The sequence below is a fragment of the Buceros rhinoceros genome, unplaced genomic scaffold, assembly GCF_000710305.1.
Source record: "Buceros rhinoceros silvestris isolate BGI_N320 unplaced genomic scaffold, ASM71030v1 scaffold12470, whole genome shotgun sequence".
In the NCBI taxonomy this organism is placed as follows: domain Eukaryota; kingdom Metazoa; phylum Chordata; class Aves; order Bucerotiformes; family Bucerotidae; genus Buceros; species Buceros rhinoceros.
The window spans coordinates 82,002-102,485 of record NW_010391490.1 but is presented as its reverse complement, the minus strand read 5'-3'; the positions used below and the strand labels follow the sequence as shown (position 1 = coordinate 102,485).

The window sequence follows — 20,484 nt, the reverse complement described above, 5'->3', positions numbered from 1 at the left end:
GGAAAGAGGAAAGAAAAGAAGACACAGCTGAAGATATTTTCCTTTCACTCCCCCCAGATCACTGAAGAGGTCAGGTGACAAGAATGGGATTAGGAGCAACAGGGTGAAGACGTAAAAGATTCATCCCTTTTAGGTTCTCAAGCACAGGAAAGATAAATTGGTTTTCTGCTTTATTAATGTTGCTCACTGCTGTGGGAACTGGGTGCCACTCATGGGACATGCTGGTGACTTGTTTCCTTTCACACTAGGTGGGGAGAGAAAGGCAGCAAGAATTTTGCTGTCGGTTCCTGATCTGAGTGATAGTCTCGGTTCTCTTTGTTCTTCAATTGTTTTTGCAGTCAGGAAGCAAAGAGTCTTGCTTTTATTTTGTGCTGGGATGCAGATTTCATTAGGAAGAGCTGACTACAGAGGCTTTCTGATTTTTTGTCCTCTTTGGCAATTTTGTTATAAATAGTGAGAAAAAGAAATGCTTTTTGTTATTGTTATTTTGTGGAAGATTGACAGTTTGTTCTCAGAACTACACTTACATGTGAAGAAACCAGGAGAGAGCATATTCTTTCTCCCATCTGACTTCAGAAGTTGTGAAATAGCAAATGGTTTTACTTAAGAGTGTGTTCACAGAGCTAATAGAGCTGCCGCCTCTGCTGTTTTGTTAGCTGGAACAAAAGAACCTTGGGCAATGGTGTGAAGAGGATGCATGACCTTTTGTTGTGTTTTTAATATTTTATTTTCAAATAAGATAGAGCTAATAGCTTTTAAATTGTTTGGGTTTTGTTTTGTTTTTAAGAATCCCATTAATTTTCTCTGAAACTGCACATTTTTTGTAATTGGGAAGAAATATTGCAGCTGGATTTTAAAACTATTTTTATCATTACATTTGGCTCATGTTTTGATGTCAAAACAGTGTAGGTCAGAGGAGGTACACACCTGGAGTGCAGAGAAACTCTTATAGCTGCAGTATCAGATTTTGAAACCTTCATATGCTACCCCCATCCACCTTTCTGCTTCCTGAAATTAGTGAATGAATGGGTACTGAGTTAGTGTAATAATGAGAGGTTTCTGACTCAGTCTGTAACTCAGAACAACAATATTTTTTTTTTTTCATCTGTTCTTACTCTTTGACTTGTCCAGGGTGGAAGGTTCTGCCAGTGATTTAAACTCCAGCTAGCACAACTCTTAGAGTCAGGGAAACATTCAAGACTGTCCTCTCTGCCAGGGTTGGTAGCAGGGAAGGGACAGATGTATGAAACAAATCTAACAAAGCAGCAAAAAAATTAACACACAAAAATGTGTAAAAATTAAGCAGAGCAACCCCTCCGCATACGCATCACACTCTAAATGGGTTCGAAGATGTCAAACGATTAATTTTGACTGTCTCGGCATTACTGATATGGAATAATTTATTTTGGCTGTTATTCACAGAAAGAATTCATTCTTTCCAAGTTTTGTTCTGACTTAAACCAATTTGGTTTGGTTGTTGGCAATGACTCAAAACAATTTACTAATCTTAGGGTCTATGTTCTTCTAGTTTCTTAAGTACATACCTAAATGTAAACACACAAACAATATTTCTGTGTGTGGAGAAACTATTAAAGCGGCTCAAGTTAGACACGTTTCAAAATTTTGTGCAACTGGTTATGCTGACAATGCATTTTATGTATATGTACAATCTTTAAAATAAGTATTTTATCCTCCAGAAAGCGAACCCGGATATCCTGGTGTTATTAAACAGCACAGAACATATTAAAATACTTATTTGGTAATCACAAAGTTAAACCATGTCTAAAGATATGTAGTGTGATCTCCTTGAAAAAATATTAAGTTATAATATTGCTTTATTATTTTGAATCCTTTTTTAAACAGTGGTGGGAGAGAAGAGGAATAAAATGCTGTAGAATGAAAGCATAAAATAAATAATCAGAGAGTGAAAAAATATGGTATCTCTGCAGGTCATATACTCCATCCAAAATGAACTTCATGGAGGTTTAATATAAAATGAAGTTATTAAAAACCAACAAGATAGGTTTTGATATGAGCAGCTGTCAATGAGAAAATTTGCTTTCTTGTTGCTAATATGTTCATGAATTTTATTTGGAAAATCTGCCTCATGTCTTGAATCAGAAGAAGGACAAAGAAGATAGCATATTGCATGCCTGATACAAGGAGTACAGTAATGCAAAACATCTGGGTTGAATGGACGACAGTTTAAACTGATGCTCAGCCTGTTAAGGAAACAAATGTGATTTTATTGTTTCCCCACAGACAAAAAAAAAACCCAAACCAGTAATATTGATAGATCTCTCCTCAAAGAATCATCTGTCTTTGAGCCACTCAAATAAGTTTTCAAACCTGAAAGATCTGTATGAAAGATCTCATATATCAAATCCATGACACAGCAGTTTTAGAGATCCTGTAGTTGCTTTTCACCAAAACTGCTGTTTGCACACTGGCAACCCTGTGTCAGTTTCCACAGGAGAAAACTTGCTAAACTTTTGAAAAAATATATCTTTTTCTTACACCAGTTGATGAATTTTGTATTTATTGTTTTACTTATTAATATAAGTGGAATCAAATATGTTTGGTATTTTTAGGTTTACTTCATAAACATGTACCTACTTAATAAAATAATTACCAGATAATGAGTCACGAGCAACAAATAAATGCATCTGAGGCATAAATATGTGAATGTTTGGGACTTCCAAACATTCCTGTGAAGCTGGGGAGCTACATAAATGGTTCTGAGTAAATGTGCACAATTTCTCAGCAGTGATGAAATAGTTCCGTTATTTTCCCCACAAATTTAAAAAGCTATTCTCATGCCCTCATTTTTGCCTAGCTTTGTTAGAGGGCTTTACATCTTCATATTCTTTCAACCATGGTCTTGATAGTCACTTAAAATCTGGTAATTGGGTTAATAAGCGCTTTGTGTTGGCTGCAAAAAAATTCAGTCTGCACTAAGGAAACTCATCCTATGGTTAGAAGGGAGAATATGGGACTATGCTGTCTCCTTTCCACTTTGCCATGAAAAAGAGCTGTTAAGGCAAATAGGTGGATTCTTTGGTAGAAATTTAACAATCACCAACCACCCCTCAGGAGGACAGTGCTAACTTGTATGTGCTCTTCATTCACTGCTTGTGAAGTAAAGCTCTGTGGTTTAAACAATACTGATTCAAGCACAGAGGGAAAAAATTGTAAGAATTTGTTGATCCTTGATTGTGTGAACACCGTGTCATACTTGAATCACATAGGTAAAGAAGTAATTGAAAAGAGTAATGAACATGCACTTTAGATTATAGAAACCCAAAATATAAAAATCACTTTTGTAAAGGCTGTGCTTTGCTTAGTGGGATTTCAAGATCTTTTCTCCTTCTTGCTCAAATGAATGTTTTAACCTACAAAAAGAGTCTATGAGTAGCTAAGTCTTCTTCATAAAATCACAAAGAGATTTAACATACGGTAGGGAAAAGAATCCATTCCTTTTTCTGCTGGCAAAGAACACCACCACTTCTAAACATAGCGACGTCATACTTTCTTACCCTCACAATTTCCTTTTCACTTTCACTTCTCAATTCAGAAAGCTGAAATATCATGTCTTTCTCCTCATTTCCCTGCTCTGCACATCTACCCCTGTTTTTTTAAGAAATCCTAAGCAGCTACCATCTTCAAGCCTGTCTTCTTCAGGGTAAATCAAATAGGTCTCTTGCAAAGGTGGTATTTTCAAAGCTTGGTGTGTGAAACTAAACAAATATTTGTATGACCTTGACTTACACATGAAGAATTCATATCTACCAATATCAAAGGGGTATCTAATTAGGCATGCGTGTGTGAAAAGAACTGATTTGCGCATACATACTGCGTATGCTTGAGTATAAACTGTCATTACACAAATATGTGACTAAGTTGAGCCTTTCTAATTTTTTCCACTAATATTCTTCCCCTTCTTTGCTCATACTGTTAGCTCCTGAAAGGCAGGAGTCAGTCAGAGGCAGCACCATCATGTAGAATATCTTCACCTCCATAAGCCAGGCAGTAACCATCCAATCTCAGAACTCAGCTTTTTCCCCATGATAGTATTCATGCCTTGCACTAAGTAAAGTTTCCTGATCTCTTTTATTACCCACAGCTATAATAATGAGCCTTTGACTTCAGTATTTTCATGTAAAATATTGTAATCATTTTGATTTCTGTGTGTCAGGGGAATAGACTTCTTTGCTCCATTAGAAGTTGAACAATCTTTTGTTTTGCAAGAAGCTGTAGTTGCACTTGTGTCTGGTAAGCAGTTAGTCCTCATATACACAGCCAGTTTAATGGATTCTTCATATGGTTAGTGTGATCTAAAGTGTGATTATTTTGCTCTTTACTTGCATCTATATGAGGCTTTTGACTCTCAGTCACTTAGCAATTAACAGCAGATTTAAGACATTCATATCTTCCACCTGTCTCCTTCCATTGCCCTTCTGAAGATTATCCGCCTGGAAGAACTGGCAGAAGGGAAGATGTTTCCACTCTGGGCTTTTCCTGAGTAAATCCTGTTTTTTGAGCACAAACATCTTTTTCAGGAGTTTAAAATCCAATACCAGATTTCTCAGTGTCATGGTTGTCAGCATACATTTCTGAAATGTAGGGCAGAAAGGTTCTTTAAAACATCATGATTTAGTTCACTAGAAAGACTTTTCTTTGTTTCTCTTGTGGATCTAGGATGGCTACCCTCTTACTCTTCCCATCATTCAGAGGCTTCTGTGGTCTGCCTTTTCATGTTCAACACTCCCATAGAAGCACTTTTGTGTGTGAAGGAGTTTCAGATGTATGTCTTTGAAGCATTTGCCAAAGATCAACATAATTATATATAGTGTTATGATCTTATGGTTTACTGTTCTCACCTTTCCCCGTAATAAATTTCTCTCAGTATAATTCAAATGCCAGGCATCAGCTCTGGTGGCATTGTGAAACATTGTACTTTGTGACAGCATGTTTGTTCCTGTTGCTTAAGCATCTTCTTACCCCTGTGAGGGTTCTTTTTTGGAGTTTGTAATTACATGCTGAAAATAAACTAGTGTTTCACTCCCTTTATACATTTGAGATGTATGCTACAGTAAACTTTGAAGTAAACCCATTATGACATCATGAAAACTTTTATCTTTGATCAGTACTTAGCTGTCTGATGGCTACTCATATAACGTGAGGACGTCTAGGGGTAATTATACAAACAATGAATATGAAGAATACTGCTACTCTTCTCACTTCATCTAAGTTAGATGTTCTGCAGCATTATAATGCATTATTTTATGTCATTCAAATCTCTGTTGCATGCTAAACAACTATCTAAAGCCTTTGACCTTTATATTTTTTTCTCTGTGTAGCATTTAGTTTTTGTTGGGAACATTCAGACTGAATTGAAGTAACATTTGTCTGTGTTCTGACAATGATTCCTTAACATTTTTTTTTCTTTTTAAGGTAAAAAAGTTGTAACAGAGCCTACAACTGTTAAGCTGATTACATCTCTGAAAACTGACAGTGTGAAATTGTCATCTGTTAAAGTTACCCTTAAACCTCCTGTTTTCGAGACTTCGATTACTGAAGTGGCTGTTACCAAAACAGAGGGCCCTGCTTTGGAAGAAACAACCCTAGAGACTAAAGACACAGAAATGACTACTGATGTGGCTGAGGAAAAGAGGGAAATGGAGGTGCTCATGGAGAACATTAAGTTAACCACCCTTCTACCTCAGACTGTCACAGATGGCGAAATAAGCACTTATGATACACTGGGAAGGACTGAATACGATGTTTCACCTAGGTTAACAGAGAGCACATCCGCAGCTTTGGAACTGGATCACACTTACACTGAAGCAGAATTGCCTGAGGAACAAGGTAGGTCTGAAAGCATTGAGGACGCTTTCTTGACCTCTGTAATTTTTCAGGATAGCTCAGCTGTAGCTAAGAGTTCCACTAGTTCGTGGGAAGATGCAGAAACGGGAGATACACACAAACATGATACTGATAATCAGACTGAACAAATAGAAGTGGGTCCTATGATGACAGCTACTGATAACTTGTTACCAGCTTCTCGGAGGGAGTTTCCCAGGACAGGGACTTCAGTTTCACTAACAAAAGAGAATATATACCTTGGTGCCCGCTCAACAAAAGAACCCACAAAGAAGTCAATGGAGGCAAAATCTGACAAGAAACTTACAACTGTTGTAATCCCTAAAGCTTTTTTCACTGATCAGTATGATCTTACCACAGAGGGGGAGGGCAGAGAGAGTATGTACACCATTATCCCTGATAGAGATTCTAGCATGGCTACTGACAGTATCCCAGAATCAGATGTGACTGCTGCACCAGAGACACTTGTGGATGAGCATGCAGTAACCACTGGATCACTTTCTACAGCAGATGAGTCAACTCTATTAGTTAAATTTAGTTCTGCAGCAGTGTTTGATAACGAGGCATCAGCTGAAGGAAGCAGAGAGGATCTGGGAGATGTGCAGCCTACCTTGTCATCTAGAATGCCTGTATCCTTTTCTGTATCAACTGAAAACCAAACAAGGTCTGAAGCTGTCTCAGGAAGTACTGCTTCCCTGCAAAACTTTGGAGAAAGCACCACATCTGTTATCCACTCATCTCAGCAAACGGAAGGATCAGCTGTTTTAGAGAAGAAGGAAAAAACAAAGGAGCTGGAAACAAGAGCCATGGATGTTAAGATCCCTCATGCCACCACCATCATTCCTACTAGTGTTACTGCAGAATTTGAGGGACGTGAGAAGTTCTCACAGTCTCCTCCAGCTCCTAGCATGTGGCTGCTGACAAATAAAGATCAGGGGTATATGACAGAAGAGTCATCTCATACTAAGAGGATACATGAGCTAGATACAGAAGATGGTATCTCTGGAATGGAGCCTACATCATCTCCAGGGCAAATTATAGAATATACAAAACATCCAGGGGCTCTGATTTCAGCATTTACTGATGAAACTGAGACAAGCATGGAGCCAGTGGGGGTAACTGAACATGAAGAAGATGAAACATCAGGGTTAGTTCTGAAAATGTCCGTTCCTACTCCAGAAGTTGAACGAAGGGAGTCTGTGGAGGCATCGGTAGCAACGCCTGCTGAAGAACTCTTTACTGAAATGGAGGTCTCAAAATACACAGTGACACAGGAAGGCCAGAGAAGCATTGCGACATCAGTTGAGAAGGAGTCAGTGGCAATACTTCCAGGCAGAGAAGAAACATCATCAGCTGCCTTTGGAGGTACAAAGGAATCTACTGTATTTACAGAAGTAACAAAGGTAGACACTACAGTTCCACACAAAGAACATGATGCTTCTCTAGTTCCAGTTACTGTAGAGAGTGAGGTCACTAGCGATATGCCAGTTACAGATCAGACTCCGTTTGATGGTATCTTTCATACAGAAGCAACACAAACAACTGCAAAAGATAGTGAGGTGTTCCCAGAGAAACTCTCCACAAAAGATAAGGAAACAGATATTGCCACAGAGTCTACCCTTTCTGTGACATCTGTTCAAATACATGAACAAAAAACAGTACCAGGATCTGAATCATCTCAAACAACTATTCAGGACAAACAGGATGAGACAGGCTCAGCTTATGATGAGACATATTCAGCAACAGAAGTATCAGTGCCTGCGGTGAAGTTCACAGATTATGGAAGAGTTCTGGGACCTGATGAAACTAGTACCAGGACCTTGTATCTCACTATGACTCCAAAAACAGAAACTGCTACTCATCAAGAAGAGAAGGTCACTGAAGTGATGCCAGTAACAGTTGGTACCCAAGCAAAAACATACAAAAGCAGAGGAACTCCCACCGGGGAAGACGACAGTGATATATTGAGCTGGGAATCTGTGTTGCCCTCCCATATGATGCCAACAGGTCATTCTTCTGTGGAAAGCATTACTCCTCTCACTTTGGGAGCTTCTCCAAGCCAAACCCTGGAAGGTTCAGGTATATCAGAAGAACCTGAAAAAGTCAAACCAGTTATATTTTCAGTTAATGCAACAGATAAGGCAACAATTCTCGGCAGCGTGACAACACCTTCCAGTAGTGCTGTAGACAAAATTCAGCCTACATCAGCATCCAAACCTTTTATTACCCAGAAGTCACCACGTATCATTCCTGAGGAAGAAGATGAGGTAACAAGCAATGACATCGTCATAATCGATGAATCTATTTCCCCCAGTAAAGCCACTGCTGATGATGATCTAACAGGAAAGATGTTAGAACCAGAAATCGATAAGGAATACTTCACAGCATCAACTGCTACTGCAGTTACACAACCTACTGCACCACCCGAAGTGAAGGATACCACAGAGGCTTTAAAACCTCAAGAGGTGTCTCCTACTTCACACCCTGATAGTGGAAATGACATAAGATTGTATGTTATTAAAATCGCAGGCAATGATACAGGTAAGATTTTTCCTTTTAGACCTGCAGTCCATGAGAATGGTCAGTTTATCATAACAAACTGGTGTGCTTTCGAATATACTGGAGATATTTCTTGGATCACTGAAGGATGCAAAGTACAAGTTTTATCTAGACAGCAACTTACTAAATATTGGTAGGTCTATTTTTCTATTCATTAAGGAAATCTCAGAAATGTGTTATATATATGGCTGGGGTGAGATTAAATTCTATGTAAGAATGAACATAAAACTGTCGTAGCTCCTCTTTAAAGTCATGATGGCTATAGCCCAGTTTTCTTATCTAATGTTGTCAAGTCACTGGTTTAACTTCAGATATCTTTGTAAAAGCATTTTAATTTCACAGCTTCCATTCCATGCATTACTAGTCCTAAACAAAGCACTAGATTTTTTTTAACATTCCATTAGTCTGTAGCAATTAACAATGCCATGTACAGTGTAGTCAGCTAAAAAAGATTAAGGCACTCTACTGCATCCACAAATGGACGTCCTGTGATTTGGGGCAAGGGTTTTTGGGGCACGTTTTCATAGCGTATCATGATAATTTTTTAATGCATTTTAAAATCTCTGTGATGGAAATGGACATAATTCTTAGTTTTGTTACATTTTTTAGCTGATGGCATTGTACATGTGTACATAGCTTCAATTCCATGGGTATCCAGAACAGAAACTCCTGAAGTAATAGCGAACTGTCGAGTTTTATTATGAATAATCTCCACAATGCAGTAGCCAAAAGCAATGTAATTTTACATTAAAGAAGTCTGTCAACTCACTATTATTTAAGATGTCTTGATAAAACCTTATTTTTTAAAATGAAAGGTAAAAGAACTGACAAAAAAGATAAAGCTGAAAGTATCTATTAGGTTCAATGTTACATTCTGTTCAATTATTTGTTGTTATTTAATAATGATTTTTTTAAGGAACGATAGAAGTTCATCTTATGTCTTATATACCTTAACTATATGCAATGTTTTTGAATAATTATATACAAAACTGTTTTCTCACTGGTTCTTGGCCATGATATCCGTATCTTTGTAGAATTTTTCCAACAGAATTCATGATTTATGGAAGCATTTTGGTTGGTTTCATCAGGTTTGTGCTTGGTAGAGTTTCTCTCAAATATGAAAAGGCAGAAGCAATTTCATTGAGATCTGCCCTGTTGTTACTGGACTTTTCATACAGTGGATTTCTGTCTTTATTCACATTATGCTTATTATCCTACTTTATATTTAGAAGACGTAAAACTGCTCAAGTCATATCGGTAGTAGCTTATCCTCTTATTTCAGAAAATAACAGTTCTGTTATTTAAATATTTTAAACACTACTTGTGTTTCTGTGCTATATTATCATTATTTTGCCTGAAGCTTTAGATGTTGCCAGTGTCTTGGAAGTCTGCATTAAATGAGACAAGTCTGGTAAGTCAGAAGGGCAACATCTGAAGACTACAGTTAAGCCACATATTAAATACATGTGGACCTTTGGAAATCCAGTTAATTCGTTTTAATAATTAATACCTGGACTGTGTTGTAATGAACTAGTTTTCCCCGTTACATTGCTGAGTTATACTACAGTTTATGCATATGGGAGAGTGGGTTGTGATTGGCAGCTGCTTGTTCTGGTGAACAACAAGAAGTAGAATGGTTTGAGAGGGTGTGGAAACTCGGTGTTTTCTTCAGATAGTGCGGAAGTTATATGATTCAGGATTTCTCCACATATACATCAGAAAGAGTCTTATTTTCTACCTTTTTCAGAATAGTGTGGGTACCGTGGTTCACTAAATTAGGAATTAATTCAAGCTGGATTATGTAAAGGGCAGTGGATCAATGCCTATCTGCTGTCCATAGCTGCTCTTGCTTTCACCTGGGTAATCAGGCCCTTAGGACAGACTTTCTTCAGGATTTGCCTTCTGCATTTTCACAAACTTTCTAAAGCTGTGCATGCATTTTCCAGGTATATATGCACATGTGTTTGGGAGTTAAAGCCGTGCATCCTTAAAATTCTGCCTTTGGGAATGATTTAGTCTGTCAGCATAGAAAAAAAAAATAACCCTCTTTTTCTCGAAGTATTACAAAATTCTCCGTATGGCAGTATCTGTATTCTGTTTAAACATCAAGGGATTTATCATGTATCTAGTGCAGGTCAAAGCGGAGTTCTATTTATTTTTCTGTTTTCAGAATCTGACAGTGGAAATTCCTCCATTTAGCTATCCACAGAGGAAAGGCACCCTCTACCTACTTGCCACAAGTTAAGCTAGAGCTGTCAAAGATTTATTCTGTCCAAGGATTCGAATTAGTGTTTTCTTTCTCCAGACATTAAAGACTGCATCTGAAAAATCCCGTCAAGCCCAGTTTTGCTTCATTCTTCCTCAGTTCATAAACTTCCTTGTGCTGAGGAAAATGTGCATGGGATGTGCTGAAGAGGAATGAATTTGACAAATATTACATATGCCTTTCAGTAGGATATAGTTCACCTTCTTATTCTATCACTCTTTGTTTGAAAATTGATCCACGCTCATACAAGGAACTACATAAGCTGTACCTTTGGCTTTTTGTTTTCAGCTAAATGGGAACAAGAAATACTGTTTCCATCATTACGTCCCTCTGATAAACCAAAGGGATTTCTTCCTTTGTTTTGGCATGTTTTCAAGATAATATAGCTTAATGTGATTTTCAAGTCAAGAGTCCAAAAATGCCTACTAAGAAATGAAAACTTGCTTATCAAAGCCCATCAAAAAATAGAAATTTCAAATAGGAATAATAAAAATAATGTTTACTGTACAAATGGTATTGTGTATAAATGAATATAGTATTTTCCTCCTTGTGGAAATATTTATGAGAAATTTTTTTTCTCATCTGTCTTTTCCTCCTTGTTATTCAGCTTTTGCCAGAAGCAACAGTTTAATGGTGAAGCAGGGCTCGTTGGAAATATGTTATCATATTTTCTTACCTATCAGCCTTATCACTTAACTAGAGTAAAAATTTGCTGTTGTACTAACACAGCTGAATATTACTCTCTGCAGGTCCATTTAGGATCTGTAGCATAGGCATAATAATATTTAATGCTCCACGGGTGTGTTATTAGGCTTTGTTAGTTATGAGCAACATTTTATACTCCATGTGGAAGAGAAGGTTCATGCCAAACAAATGGAGTTTTGAGAGGTGTAGATATTTTTAGCTGTTCCCAGCAAGCAGGACAGAGTGTATCCCTTGCAGCACAGGAAGTGCTTTGCAATCAGTGGGTATCCTACCACCAGGTGAAGTGTGTCGAGAGCAGTCCATTGCTGCTCTGGATCTAGTGAGTTCATCTGTGGCCATGTACTGGTAGATGGAGAAGGATTTCTTGTGTCTTTCTTCTCAACTTCAAACCCTCACTAAACTGGCACCAACTTCACTGAAGCTCTTTGAAGTCTTTGGCTGGAATGTGCAGTCAATGTATGGAATGTGTTACGGATGTATGGAATGCGGGGAATATTATCCTTCATTATTACTGAAGACTCAGGATGCACATGAAAGACACTCAGTATTGACTTGGTTAAATTCGACTGAATATAGGGGCAAGAACCTACCCATTCCCCTTTAAAATGAAATAGTATGATATATAACTGAAAGTTAATTAATATTTTCAATGTTCTTAATACAACAAACCCTTAAATTTATTAGAACAGAAAAAGTTTCTTCTAGAGGATTCCTTTTCTTGTGCCATTCAAGGGGTAAATAGTTATAGGTTTTAAAATGCATGATTCCAATCATTTAAAACTTTAATAAAGGAAGTTTCAGTTACTTTTAGAAACAGAAGTAATTTGCGGGCCTGGTGGAAGGTCAAGCTCATTAACTTAAATTCTGGAAAATGCCGTGTAATGCTGGTAAGAAAGAACGCACTGCTGAATGGATTAAGCTGCTTATGTGAATAAGAACACAGACAGTTTTCATTGAGAAAATATATTGTACAAACAATCCATATACTTCCATTGACCGAGTGTGAGGCAGGTGCACAAATTAATGAGGGGTATAAGGCATAGTTTTTCTGACAGCCTATGGCACATGGGTAGATCTAGGGCAGGTGTTCTAATTAATGAGGAAAATATATTTGTGCATGGGGAAACATCCCTTTTTATGCCATAGAGAGCACTATGCACATGTTTCATAGTGGAAGGAGATTGGGACTTCATTCACTTGAGTGGAACAGCTATTCCCTTGGGATCATGACTGTGAAGTGAAAGTGAGAAAACAAAATAGATGTGTTAATATACTAGCAGCTTTTCATTAATCAGATAAGACAGAGGAGTTTGTCTTTCACTGCAAAGATGCAGAACTTGCCACCTCGTGCTCTTTAATGTTCCCATAGCTCCTACCTATCGTAGTGGTGAGGGCTGATGCTGTTGCTGGAAGGTAATGGATTAGCAGCTGAAAAAAAAAAAAAAAAAAAAAAAAAAAAAAAAAAAAAAAAAAAAAAGAAATCTAAAGGAACTTTTCAGCTCATAAAGATTTTATGAGGTGAAAAATGCTTGGGGGGGTGTTGTTGAACAGTGGTTGAGGGGGTGCTGGAAAGATAACTCCTGTCTGTATCAAGAGTAATTTTGCACACCTGCATTTTTTGGAGACATTTAAAAGTCATTACTTAGTGAATATGTTTCAAAGTGCTTATTGTATTCTGGGACTCACACCAGCTCTGTCTGGTTTCTTGTCCCCTCCAGCTTTGAAGAGAACAAAATTGCAGGAACTTGTACTTTGTAGATGTGGAAATTTATGGAAAGAGGTTGCAAACCTTTTTGTTCCCACATGTAGTTCTCTGACATGCATATTTCTGTCTTAGCAATGAAAGAAAGAGGGCATGTGAAATTTGAATGAAATGCAGAACGGTAATGAGTCATACTCATAAACTTTTCACAAAGAAGGCAGAATAGAGTTTTCAGGTCTGTCTTAGGCCTTGTCTTAAAATTAATTTAATACTGTTGTTTTCACAGCTCCTTCTAAAGGACTGTCCTAGATCGTCAAGCCTCTCTTTTAAGTCTGTTTCTATTATCTAGCCTGAATTACTTCTTGGCCTGTTTATACCCATCTTTATTCTTGACAGCATTGTCTTTAGCTTGAAGATGTCTTTTTCTTCCTGCTTATTCCTTGATACTTGCATTTTTCTGTTCAGTTGTAGAGAGTAACCATGTCCGTTTTCAGGCTACGTTTTGCTAAATTGTGAGGGGAATATGTGCATAGGAGAGTAGAAATGTGCTGGAAGTGTGCTGAGAGGAAAGATGCTGTCTCTGTTCTGAAGGCTGAGGGTGGTGCTGTGACCATCTCAGATGATGGTGTGGATCATGCCTCACCACGCCATTTCTATGCAACACCTCATTTGCAATACAGCCAGCTTAAAAGCAGGCAGCATGTAGGCTTGTATTTGCACCTGTACCCACATAGTTCTCTTTTAAGTTATTTTATTAATGCCCACTGGCAAATACCTATTTGGACACTGTTATTTGTAGTATACACACATGCTACATGCAATTTTTTGTGTATTATCTATATGAATTATTGTGTTAGAGAGACTTTTGCTGAAGGTGAGGAGACTTTGTCTTGTATGTGCTGAAATCACAATTTGTTTTTCCAGAAATGAAAAATATATGCTACTGAAATCTATTGTTTAACCATAGGACCTATTTCAAATCAAAGTTAATAGTAAAGGAAAGACATTGCCTTGCATTCACTTCGTTCTGCTGCTTTATGCAGTGACTGATACCACACCCATGTGGACGTGTATGAATAGGACTTCCCTGCCTGTGCCAGCTATTAAACTTTATCAATAAATATTTAATTCTTCGTATCACCATCACACATTTATCAGAAGAAAAGTTCCAAATTTACCTAAACATTGAGATGAGCAAAGCACATTTAATGCACAAGTACATTTTAACTTGTATGCATTTGGATGTGGTGTTCTGTGGCCACAGTCTATTGGTATAGTGCAACTAGACTGACCTGAATTAATTTCTGGTGGGATGTTGAAGCAATAATAAAAGTGGCCTCACGTGGGCTGTACCAACTTCCCATCTTATTAAATGCAGAATCTCCTATTTATTTAATGGAGGGCTGGGCTTTTCTCCTTATGAACTTTTATGTTACAGCTGACATTAAGACTATGGCAGCTGCTGCTCCTCATCAACCCTGGAGAAAGACCCTTCCCTGCTGTCCTGAGTGTGCTGCAGTCAATGGACATGGTCCTATTTCAGTGTTTGAATGAGTAATGCAGCCCTTCCTGGTAGTGTTTTGTTTTGAGCCCTGGGCCCGTGTGTTTATCTAAGAACAGGAACCACCGAGTGGCTTTGAAATGCGTTTCCAAGTGAAACAGGTTTGTCAATGTCCAATAGCTACTCAAGACATTTTCATGCCCTGAATGACGAAACTCTCTGTGTTATTCATAAAACCTGGCATAGAAGGCAGGTTCTCTTTTTGTCTAGAGTAACTGAAGTGTTAAATGCTAGGTAACGTGGCCAGATTCTGATTTCATCTTTTCCAGTGTAATTACACCATAGTAATTCCAATGAGGTGATTGAGGGCAGAATCAATTAGATTTTTTTTTTCTCTAGAACAAATCTGTGTCATATATTTAACCTAAAGTGACAGACCTGTTGCTTAACTAAACTAGTTGGAGTTTTTCTGTATTAGAATATTGCTGTTATACTGGCGCTGTGAAGGGCTTTTTAAAATAGGTTGGACACCATCACAAATAAATAATATTTAAAATGCTACAGTGTTGATGATCTGTATGAAAGCAAGTCCTAATAAACAAGTAATTGTAATAGATTTAAGCTTTTTGTTCTCTTCTCCTTTTTCCAAAACAAAGGAAAAGAAAAATCAAACCTCGTGTCCAACAGAGCTGAAACTTGATACTTAGAAAGTTTCACAAGAAGCTAAGACTGTGAATTAATAAGTAGTCTTTAGGCCACTATTGCTAGCTCTTCCTGAAGACTTATTACAGAACAATAATTTCTTTTTCCACATTCTTTTATAGACTTCCATAGATACAAGGAACAGTGCCCTCACATTAAATGGTGCTCAGAGGATGCCTACACATTCCCTGCTGTTTTTGCATTGTTTCCAAGGAAACATCTCAGATCTAGACATAAGGATTACACATTTTTAGCTTTCTTATAGCTCTTTGTTTATTCATGAGAGAAATGAAGGAATTTTATTCATAGGTACAATGTAGTTTTTCATACTGCTTTTGTGAAGGAGAGGAATCCTTTCAGAAGTTTTCTTTATACATGGAGAAAGTCTGAAGACTTTCTTTATCTATGCAGAAAAGATAAGCTGTCTGTCACATGGAAACACAGTATAAATAAATATTTTTGAGGAAAATTACTCTCTGTACCAAAGTTTCCTGAATGTATCCATATTGTAACAAATCTTAGTATTTATGATGCGGATAACATCCTTTTTTTGCCTCTTTTGTAAAATACTCTTTATACTATTTTACTTCACATGAGTTGATTCATTGGATATAGTGAAACTCTGAATGAATACAGGATGTGATCCTGGAAATGTAAATAAAGATATTTTTATAAGTAAGTGGCTCAAAGGCTAAAGATCTTAAGAGAAAGTCATTCCCTTAAGATGTATCACTTGATTGATAATAGCACTTTTAAAATGTTTATTATTGGCTATTCTTTCTTTTTGAGTAAATAGCTTTCAGGGATCTTTTTAGTAGTTGTTTCTTGAACATTTTAAAATTAATGATTGAATTAATCTTTTCTAATCCAGCTAGTCTTTTTCTATCTCCCTCTTTTTTGAAGTGTATAGATGATAAATTTGATAGATAATACCCACGGGTGTCTTTCAAGATACTCGTGAATTATTTCCTGATACAAGTCAGGAAATGTTCAAAGTGTCTGCTGCGTATTTTGTGTCACCTCTGGGAACATGAAGCTGAAGTTTTATTTTCTGTGCAGTAATTCATGGTTTTTTTTTTAAAAAAAAACCCTGCTCAGTGAATTGTATTGGAACTTATCTGACCAGTCTTGTATTAATATATTTGATTAAATGAGCAGAACTCATGTAAAAATCTTGTATAGAATTCTCTCTTCATTAATGACTATGGTTGAAAACCCTGAGGAGAAATGCAGTTGGAATTTTATTCCTGATCGGGAGCAATCTTACATTCTAGCAGTCCATGCCTGATTTGGTATTACCTCTGCTACACTTCATTACTCTTTTGTTACTCACCACTAGCTTAGAGAGTGCATGAGAAACATTAATTTTAAAATTATTTAACCATTATCTTGGATTTTTCATTAAGAAACTCACCAAGTGAGTGTTCCATAGTTTTGGTGGGAGGTTTTTGGCCTTAGGAAAAGAATTTCCACATATTTGATGTAATTTTTTTTTTTCCAAAATAACAGCGAAAAATACGCCTGTATGTACACAGAGTAGCATCAAGATTTTTTTATAAGATTTTATTGTGGGATTTTGTTAAACTATTTTTTTCATTTCTTGGAATTGGTGAGTGAAATGATTCTTGGGTTACTCATGTATTTACTACTTGGGCTTGTAGTGAGTTTCTATTGACACATTTAGTGAAACATTAAGTATTTCAAGCAAAATTCTCAAGTCCTTTGGAAATTCTGTATACCTTTGTTCCAGCTGACAGGCAAGGATAAAGACCACAGGATATATGTGGTCTGGTGCAACCAGACAGTGATAAAGGAGTTGTAATGGTGAGTGAACCTGGAAAAATCTTTTCAGTGAACGTCTTCACCTTAATGCAGATACTTCTTTTCATGCTTGAAGAAACCAAAGTTACTGTGAGTTCTCACAGAATTTCTTGGACTAATCATATGAACCATAACTAAATTTGCCATCAGGCATTAATGTTAAACTCATCACAGTCTGAAAATTACAAAATTGCAATGGTTAACAAAGACACTGAGGTTTGGTGTTGCTCTTTGAGCGTGTTGGATGTAGGAGTCCAGAGCTGCCAGATAAGAAACACTGCTGAGCATTGCAGTGCACGTGATGGATGGCAGTTTAGAACAGTATTGAGTTACCAGGGCTACCAGATGACCTAAGCGGGCATAAACTAGTAGTATGCTCTGCCCTATGTGAAGTAGGAACACTATGAAAATCAATGAAACTGAAGTATTTCTACATCTCCAAACTGTTACTAAAGCATTTATTTGTTCTTACCATAACTGAATTATTTGGTTGCACAGGCTATATGCTTTTTTAAAGTTTATTCTGCTCACATTCAGACCCTGTCAGGTGTGAACTAATTCTGAGTCACTAGCCATATAACAAATTAGTGTAGAATGGAGTTTGTGCTAACAGGTTTATAAGCAAAATTCTGTCCCACTCTGCCTTTACTTACAGCATCATCACATCTAAGAATCTATTTTTAGGTTTAGCTGGTCGAAAATTTTTGTTCTCAAGTATTGTCCCACAGAAGTGTCTTTTTCAAAAACGAGTGTTTCTAAAAACAAATTAATTTTTTTTTCCAGAAAAATGTTCCATTTTTGCCAAGAAAAAAAAATAGATGGAAAAAGTTCTGCTTTTAAAAGAAAAATGAAACCATTTATCTTTTTTATATGTGCATGTGATTATATGGTTTAAAAGAAACGCATGCTTTGTATGCATTATATATTCTTTTCCCAACTCCAAGCAATGAAATGGTTAAGTATTTCCAGGCACACTGCAGCTTTCTCTGAGATAAGTCTTCTCTAGGTATAAGCTTATTCTAGAGTACTTGCTGCATCACTTGCTTTTTCTACTCTTTCTGCTTCATCACCTGTTCACGTGTCTCTGTAGAGTTCATGAAAGTGTGAGGATCAAAGGCTTCCCAAAAGTTGATCCAAGTATGAATTATGTATCAAAATACTGTTTAGTACTTGATTTTGAAGAGTCTTTCAAGCACATGGTGCTGCACTCCTTTTCCTAAAATGTAGGAAAGAGAGGGTCACATTTGAGTCATTCCGTCTACAGCAGTGAGGTTTTTATAGCCTTGTGTTGGTACAGCTGAGAATCTAGTTTACCCGGGCTGCTTTGGATGTTTAGAACCCTAAGCAATTATGTTTATTAACCCCTGTAGTTAAATATCAAATTTTTTCTTCTTTTTTTTCCCTAAAGTCAAGGAAGGGTGTTAAGAATACTCCATTAAAATTGTAATTACAGAATCTACTCCGTATCTTCTGAATAATATTTGCAAGCCACAAGACTCAGAACTATGTGCAATGTATGTCAATATATTTATGTGCGTAATCAGTATAAGTGTATATTCCAAAATATATATTTCGATTCAAGATATTATGAAGATACTGTGGTAACTTGAGTTACTACTACTGCTGCTGTAGTAACTAAAGTCATTTTGCATAAGTAGATGGGTCTAGGACAAGGGTGATTTGACCCAAAATAGACTATTCCAGCAAAGCTTTGATCATATTTCAATAAAGAAATCTGAACCTTAAAAAAAGATTTACCGTGACAGAACGAGTATATGCGGCCACAGGATTAATAGCTCTAAATATCTCCCCCTAAGGAGAAGGGACTACAGCCAAACAGCATATCTAAGCAGGTGGGATTTCGAGTGCTGTCTGCATGACCAGTGGGCTTGTGCAGACATTAAATTGAAAGTCCGCTTATGAGGTTCTTGAATGATGCTTGCAAAATTGTAGGGATAAAATGACAGAAAAACATCATGAGAATTGGCAGCTCAGGTACATAAACTCCAGATATCTGTACAAAGAGCATTGCAGGGTAGATCAGGTGAGCTAATCATCGTCATTGCTTTAATTTTTTGCACGGAGTTAATCAGAACTAAGCCATTTTGCAAATGGAGGGTCCTCCTGAAAATGTTTTTTAACCCCTCCCTCCCTTTCTCTTTTTCTTTCATTGGCACATAAAATTCCTCCTTTGAGACAAATCACTTAAGAAAGAAAACTTTAGTACATGCCTACGATGTAAACTGACCTTTATTACTCCTACACTAATACGGTAGAACCTATTTTTTTCCAGAACTGCCATATTAAAGAGTATACTGGAAGTTTTACTCCTAAAGCCAAATATTGTTGACATTGCTGGAGAAAGGAACAGGGGAAGGAATATTCAATACAGACCTTTTCACATCTGAGCAGACACTGGAATAGTAAAATGGTAGACATCTGTTTTGACATTGTAAGTGTAGTATTTTGACTTTTTCCTCATAGTTTTGTTATGCTAAGTATTTTTTGGTTCTTCTGGGAGGAGACACTTTCTTCCGATGTTGGTAGAGCCAGAACTGGTTTCTTCTTGTTCCGTCTGTGTAAAGGCAGAAGCATTTGAGGTTGCTCTGTCATGCCGTGGTTTAAGTGTTACAAAGGGATGACAGTTAAGAGGGTTAGGAAGGGGCAAGACCTGCTGATATCTCACTGTTGCCACCTCAGTCGTGGAATACCACACATGAAATCAAGGCTGGAATTGTTTTGCTGAGCTGTGTTTTTCCTTCTCCGACAGCTCTTCTGTTTACCACCTGACCTGGTGAGTTGCCCTGTGGAGTTGGACTTTTCTATATATATCTCCAGACATACCAGCTAATCCAGATACCATGTGACTGCACAGTGTGACTTTTTGCTTTGTTTAGGATTTCAGCTGGAGAAAATGATTTATTACTTGCCAGCTGTTCATTTTTGGGGTTGTTTAACCTTGCAGAGTTTTAGGTTTGTCTTCTCCTTAGGCAGTAAGTAAAATTGTCATTGGAAGGATACTTATGTCAGGGAACGCTCAGGAGGAGACACCGCTGGCTGGAGTGTTGTTTTGTTAATGATGTATTGCAGTAGAAAGGAAGTGGGAATAGTTGTCCTTAGAATATTGTATGACAAATATTCAGTCATTATCCAGGGCACCGTATCCTGCACTTGCTGGAGCTTAGAGTCAACACTGCCAGGCTGCCATTTTTAACAGCTTGACATTTTACTCAATCTGTTTTTTCTTAAAAAGCTTACTGCTGCGTCAGGGTGATGAACACAGGAAGCAACGAGGCTGAAGGAGCTGCCAGAGATTGCCAGAAGGCTTCATGATATGCTTTTATA

General features: G+C 37.3%; 1 protein-coding gene across 1 annotated transcript in view; it reads left to right on the top strand.

Annotated features, from left to right (window-relative positions):
• LOC104498574 (versican core protein-like) overlaps positions 1-20,484 on the top strand; it is an 84,192-nt gene that overhangs the window by 20,271 nt on the left and 43,437 nt on the right. Inside the window, exon 5 of the mRNA XM_010141976.1 lies at positions 5,455-8,424. Coding sequence (XP_010140278.1) covers positions 5,455-8,424 — 2,970 coding nt within the window. The remainder of the gene's footprint in view (positions 1-5,454; positions 8,425-20,484) is intronic.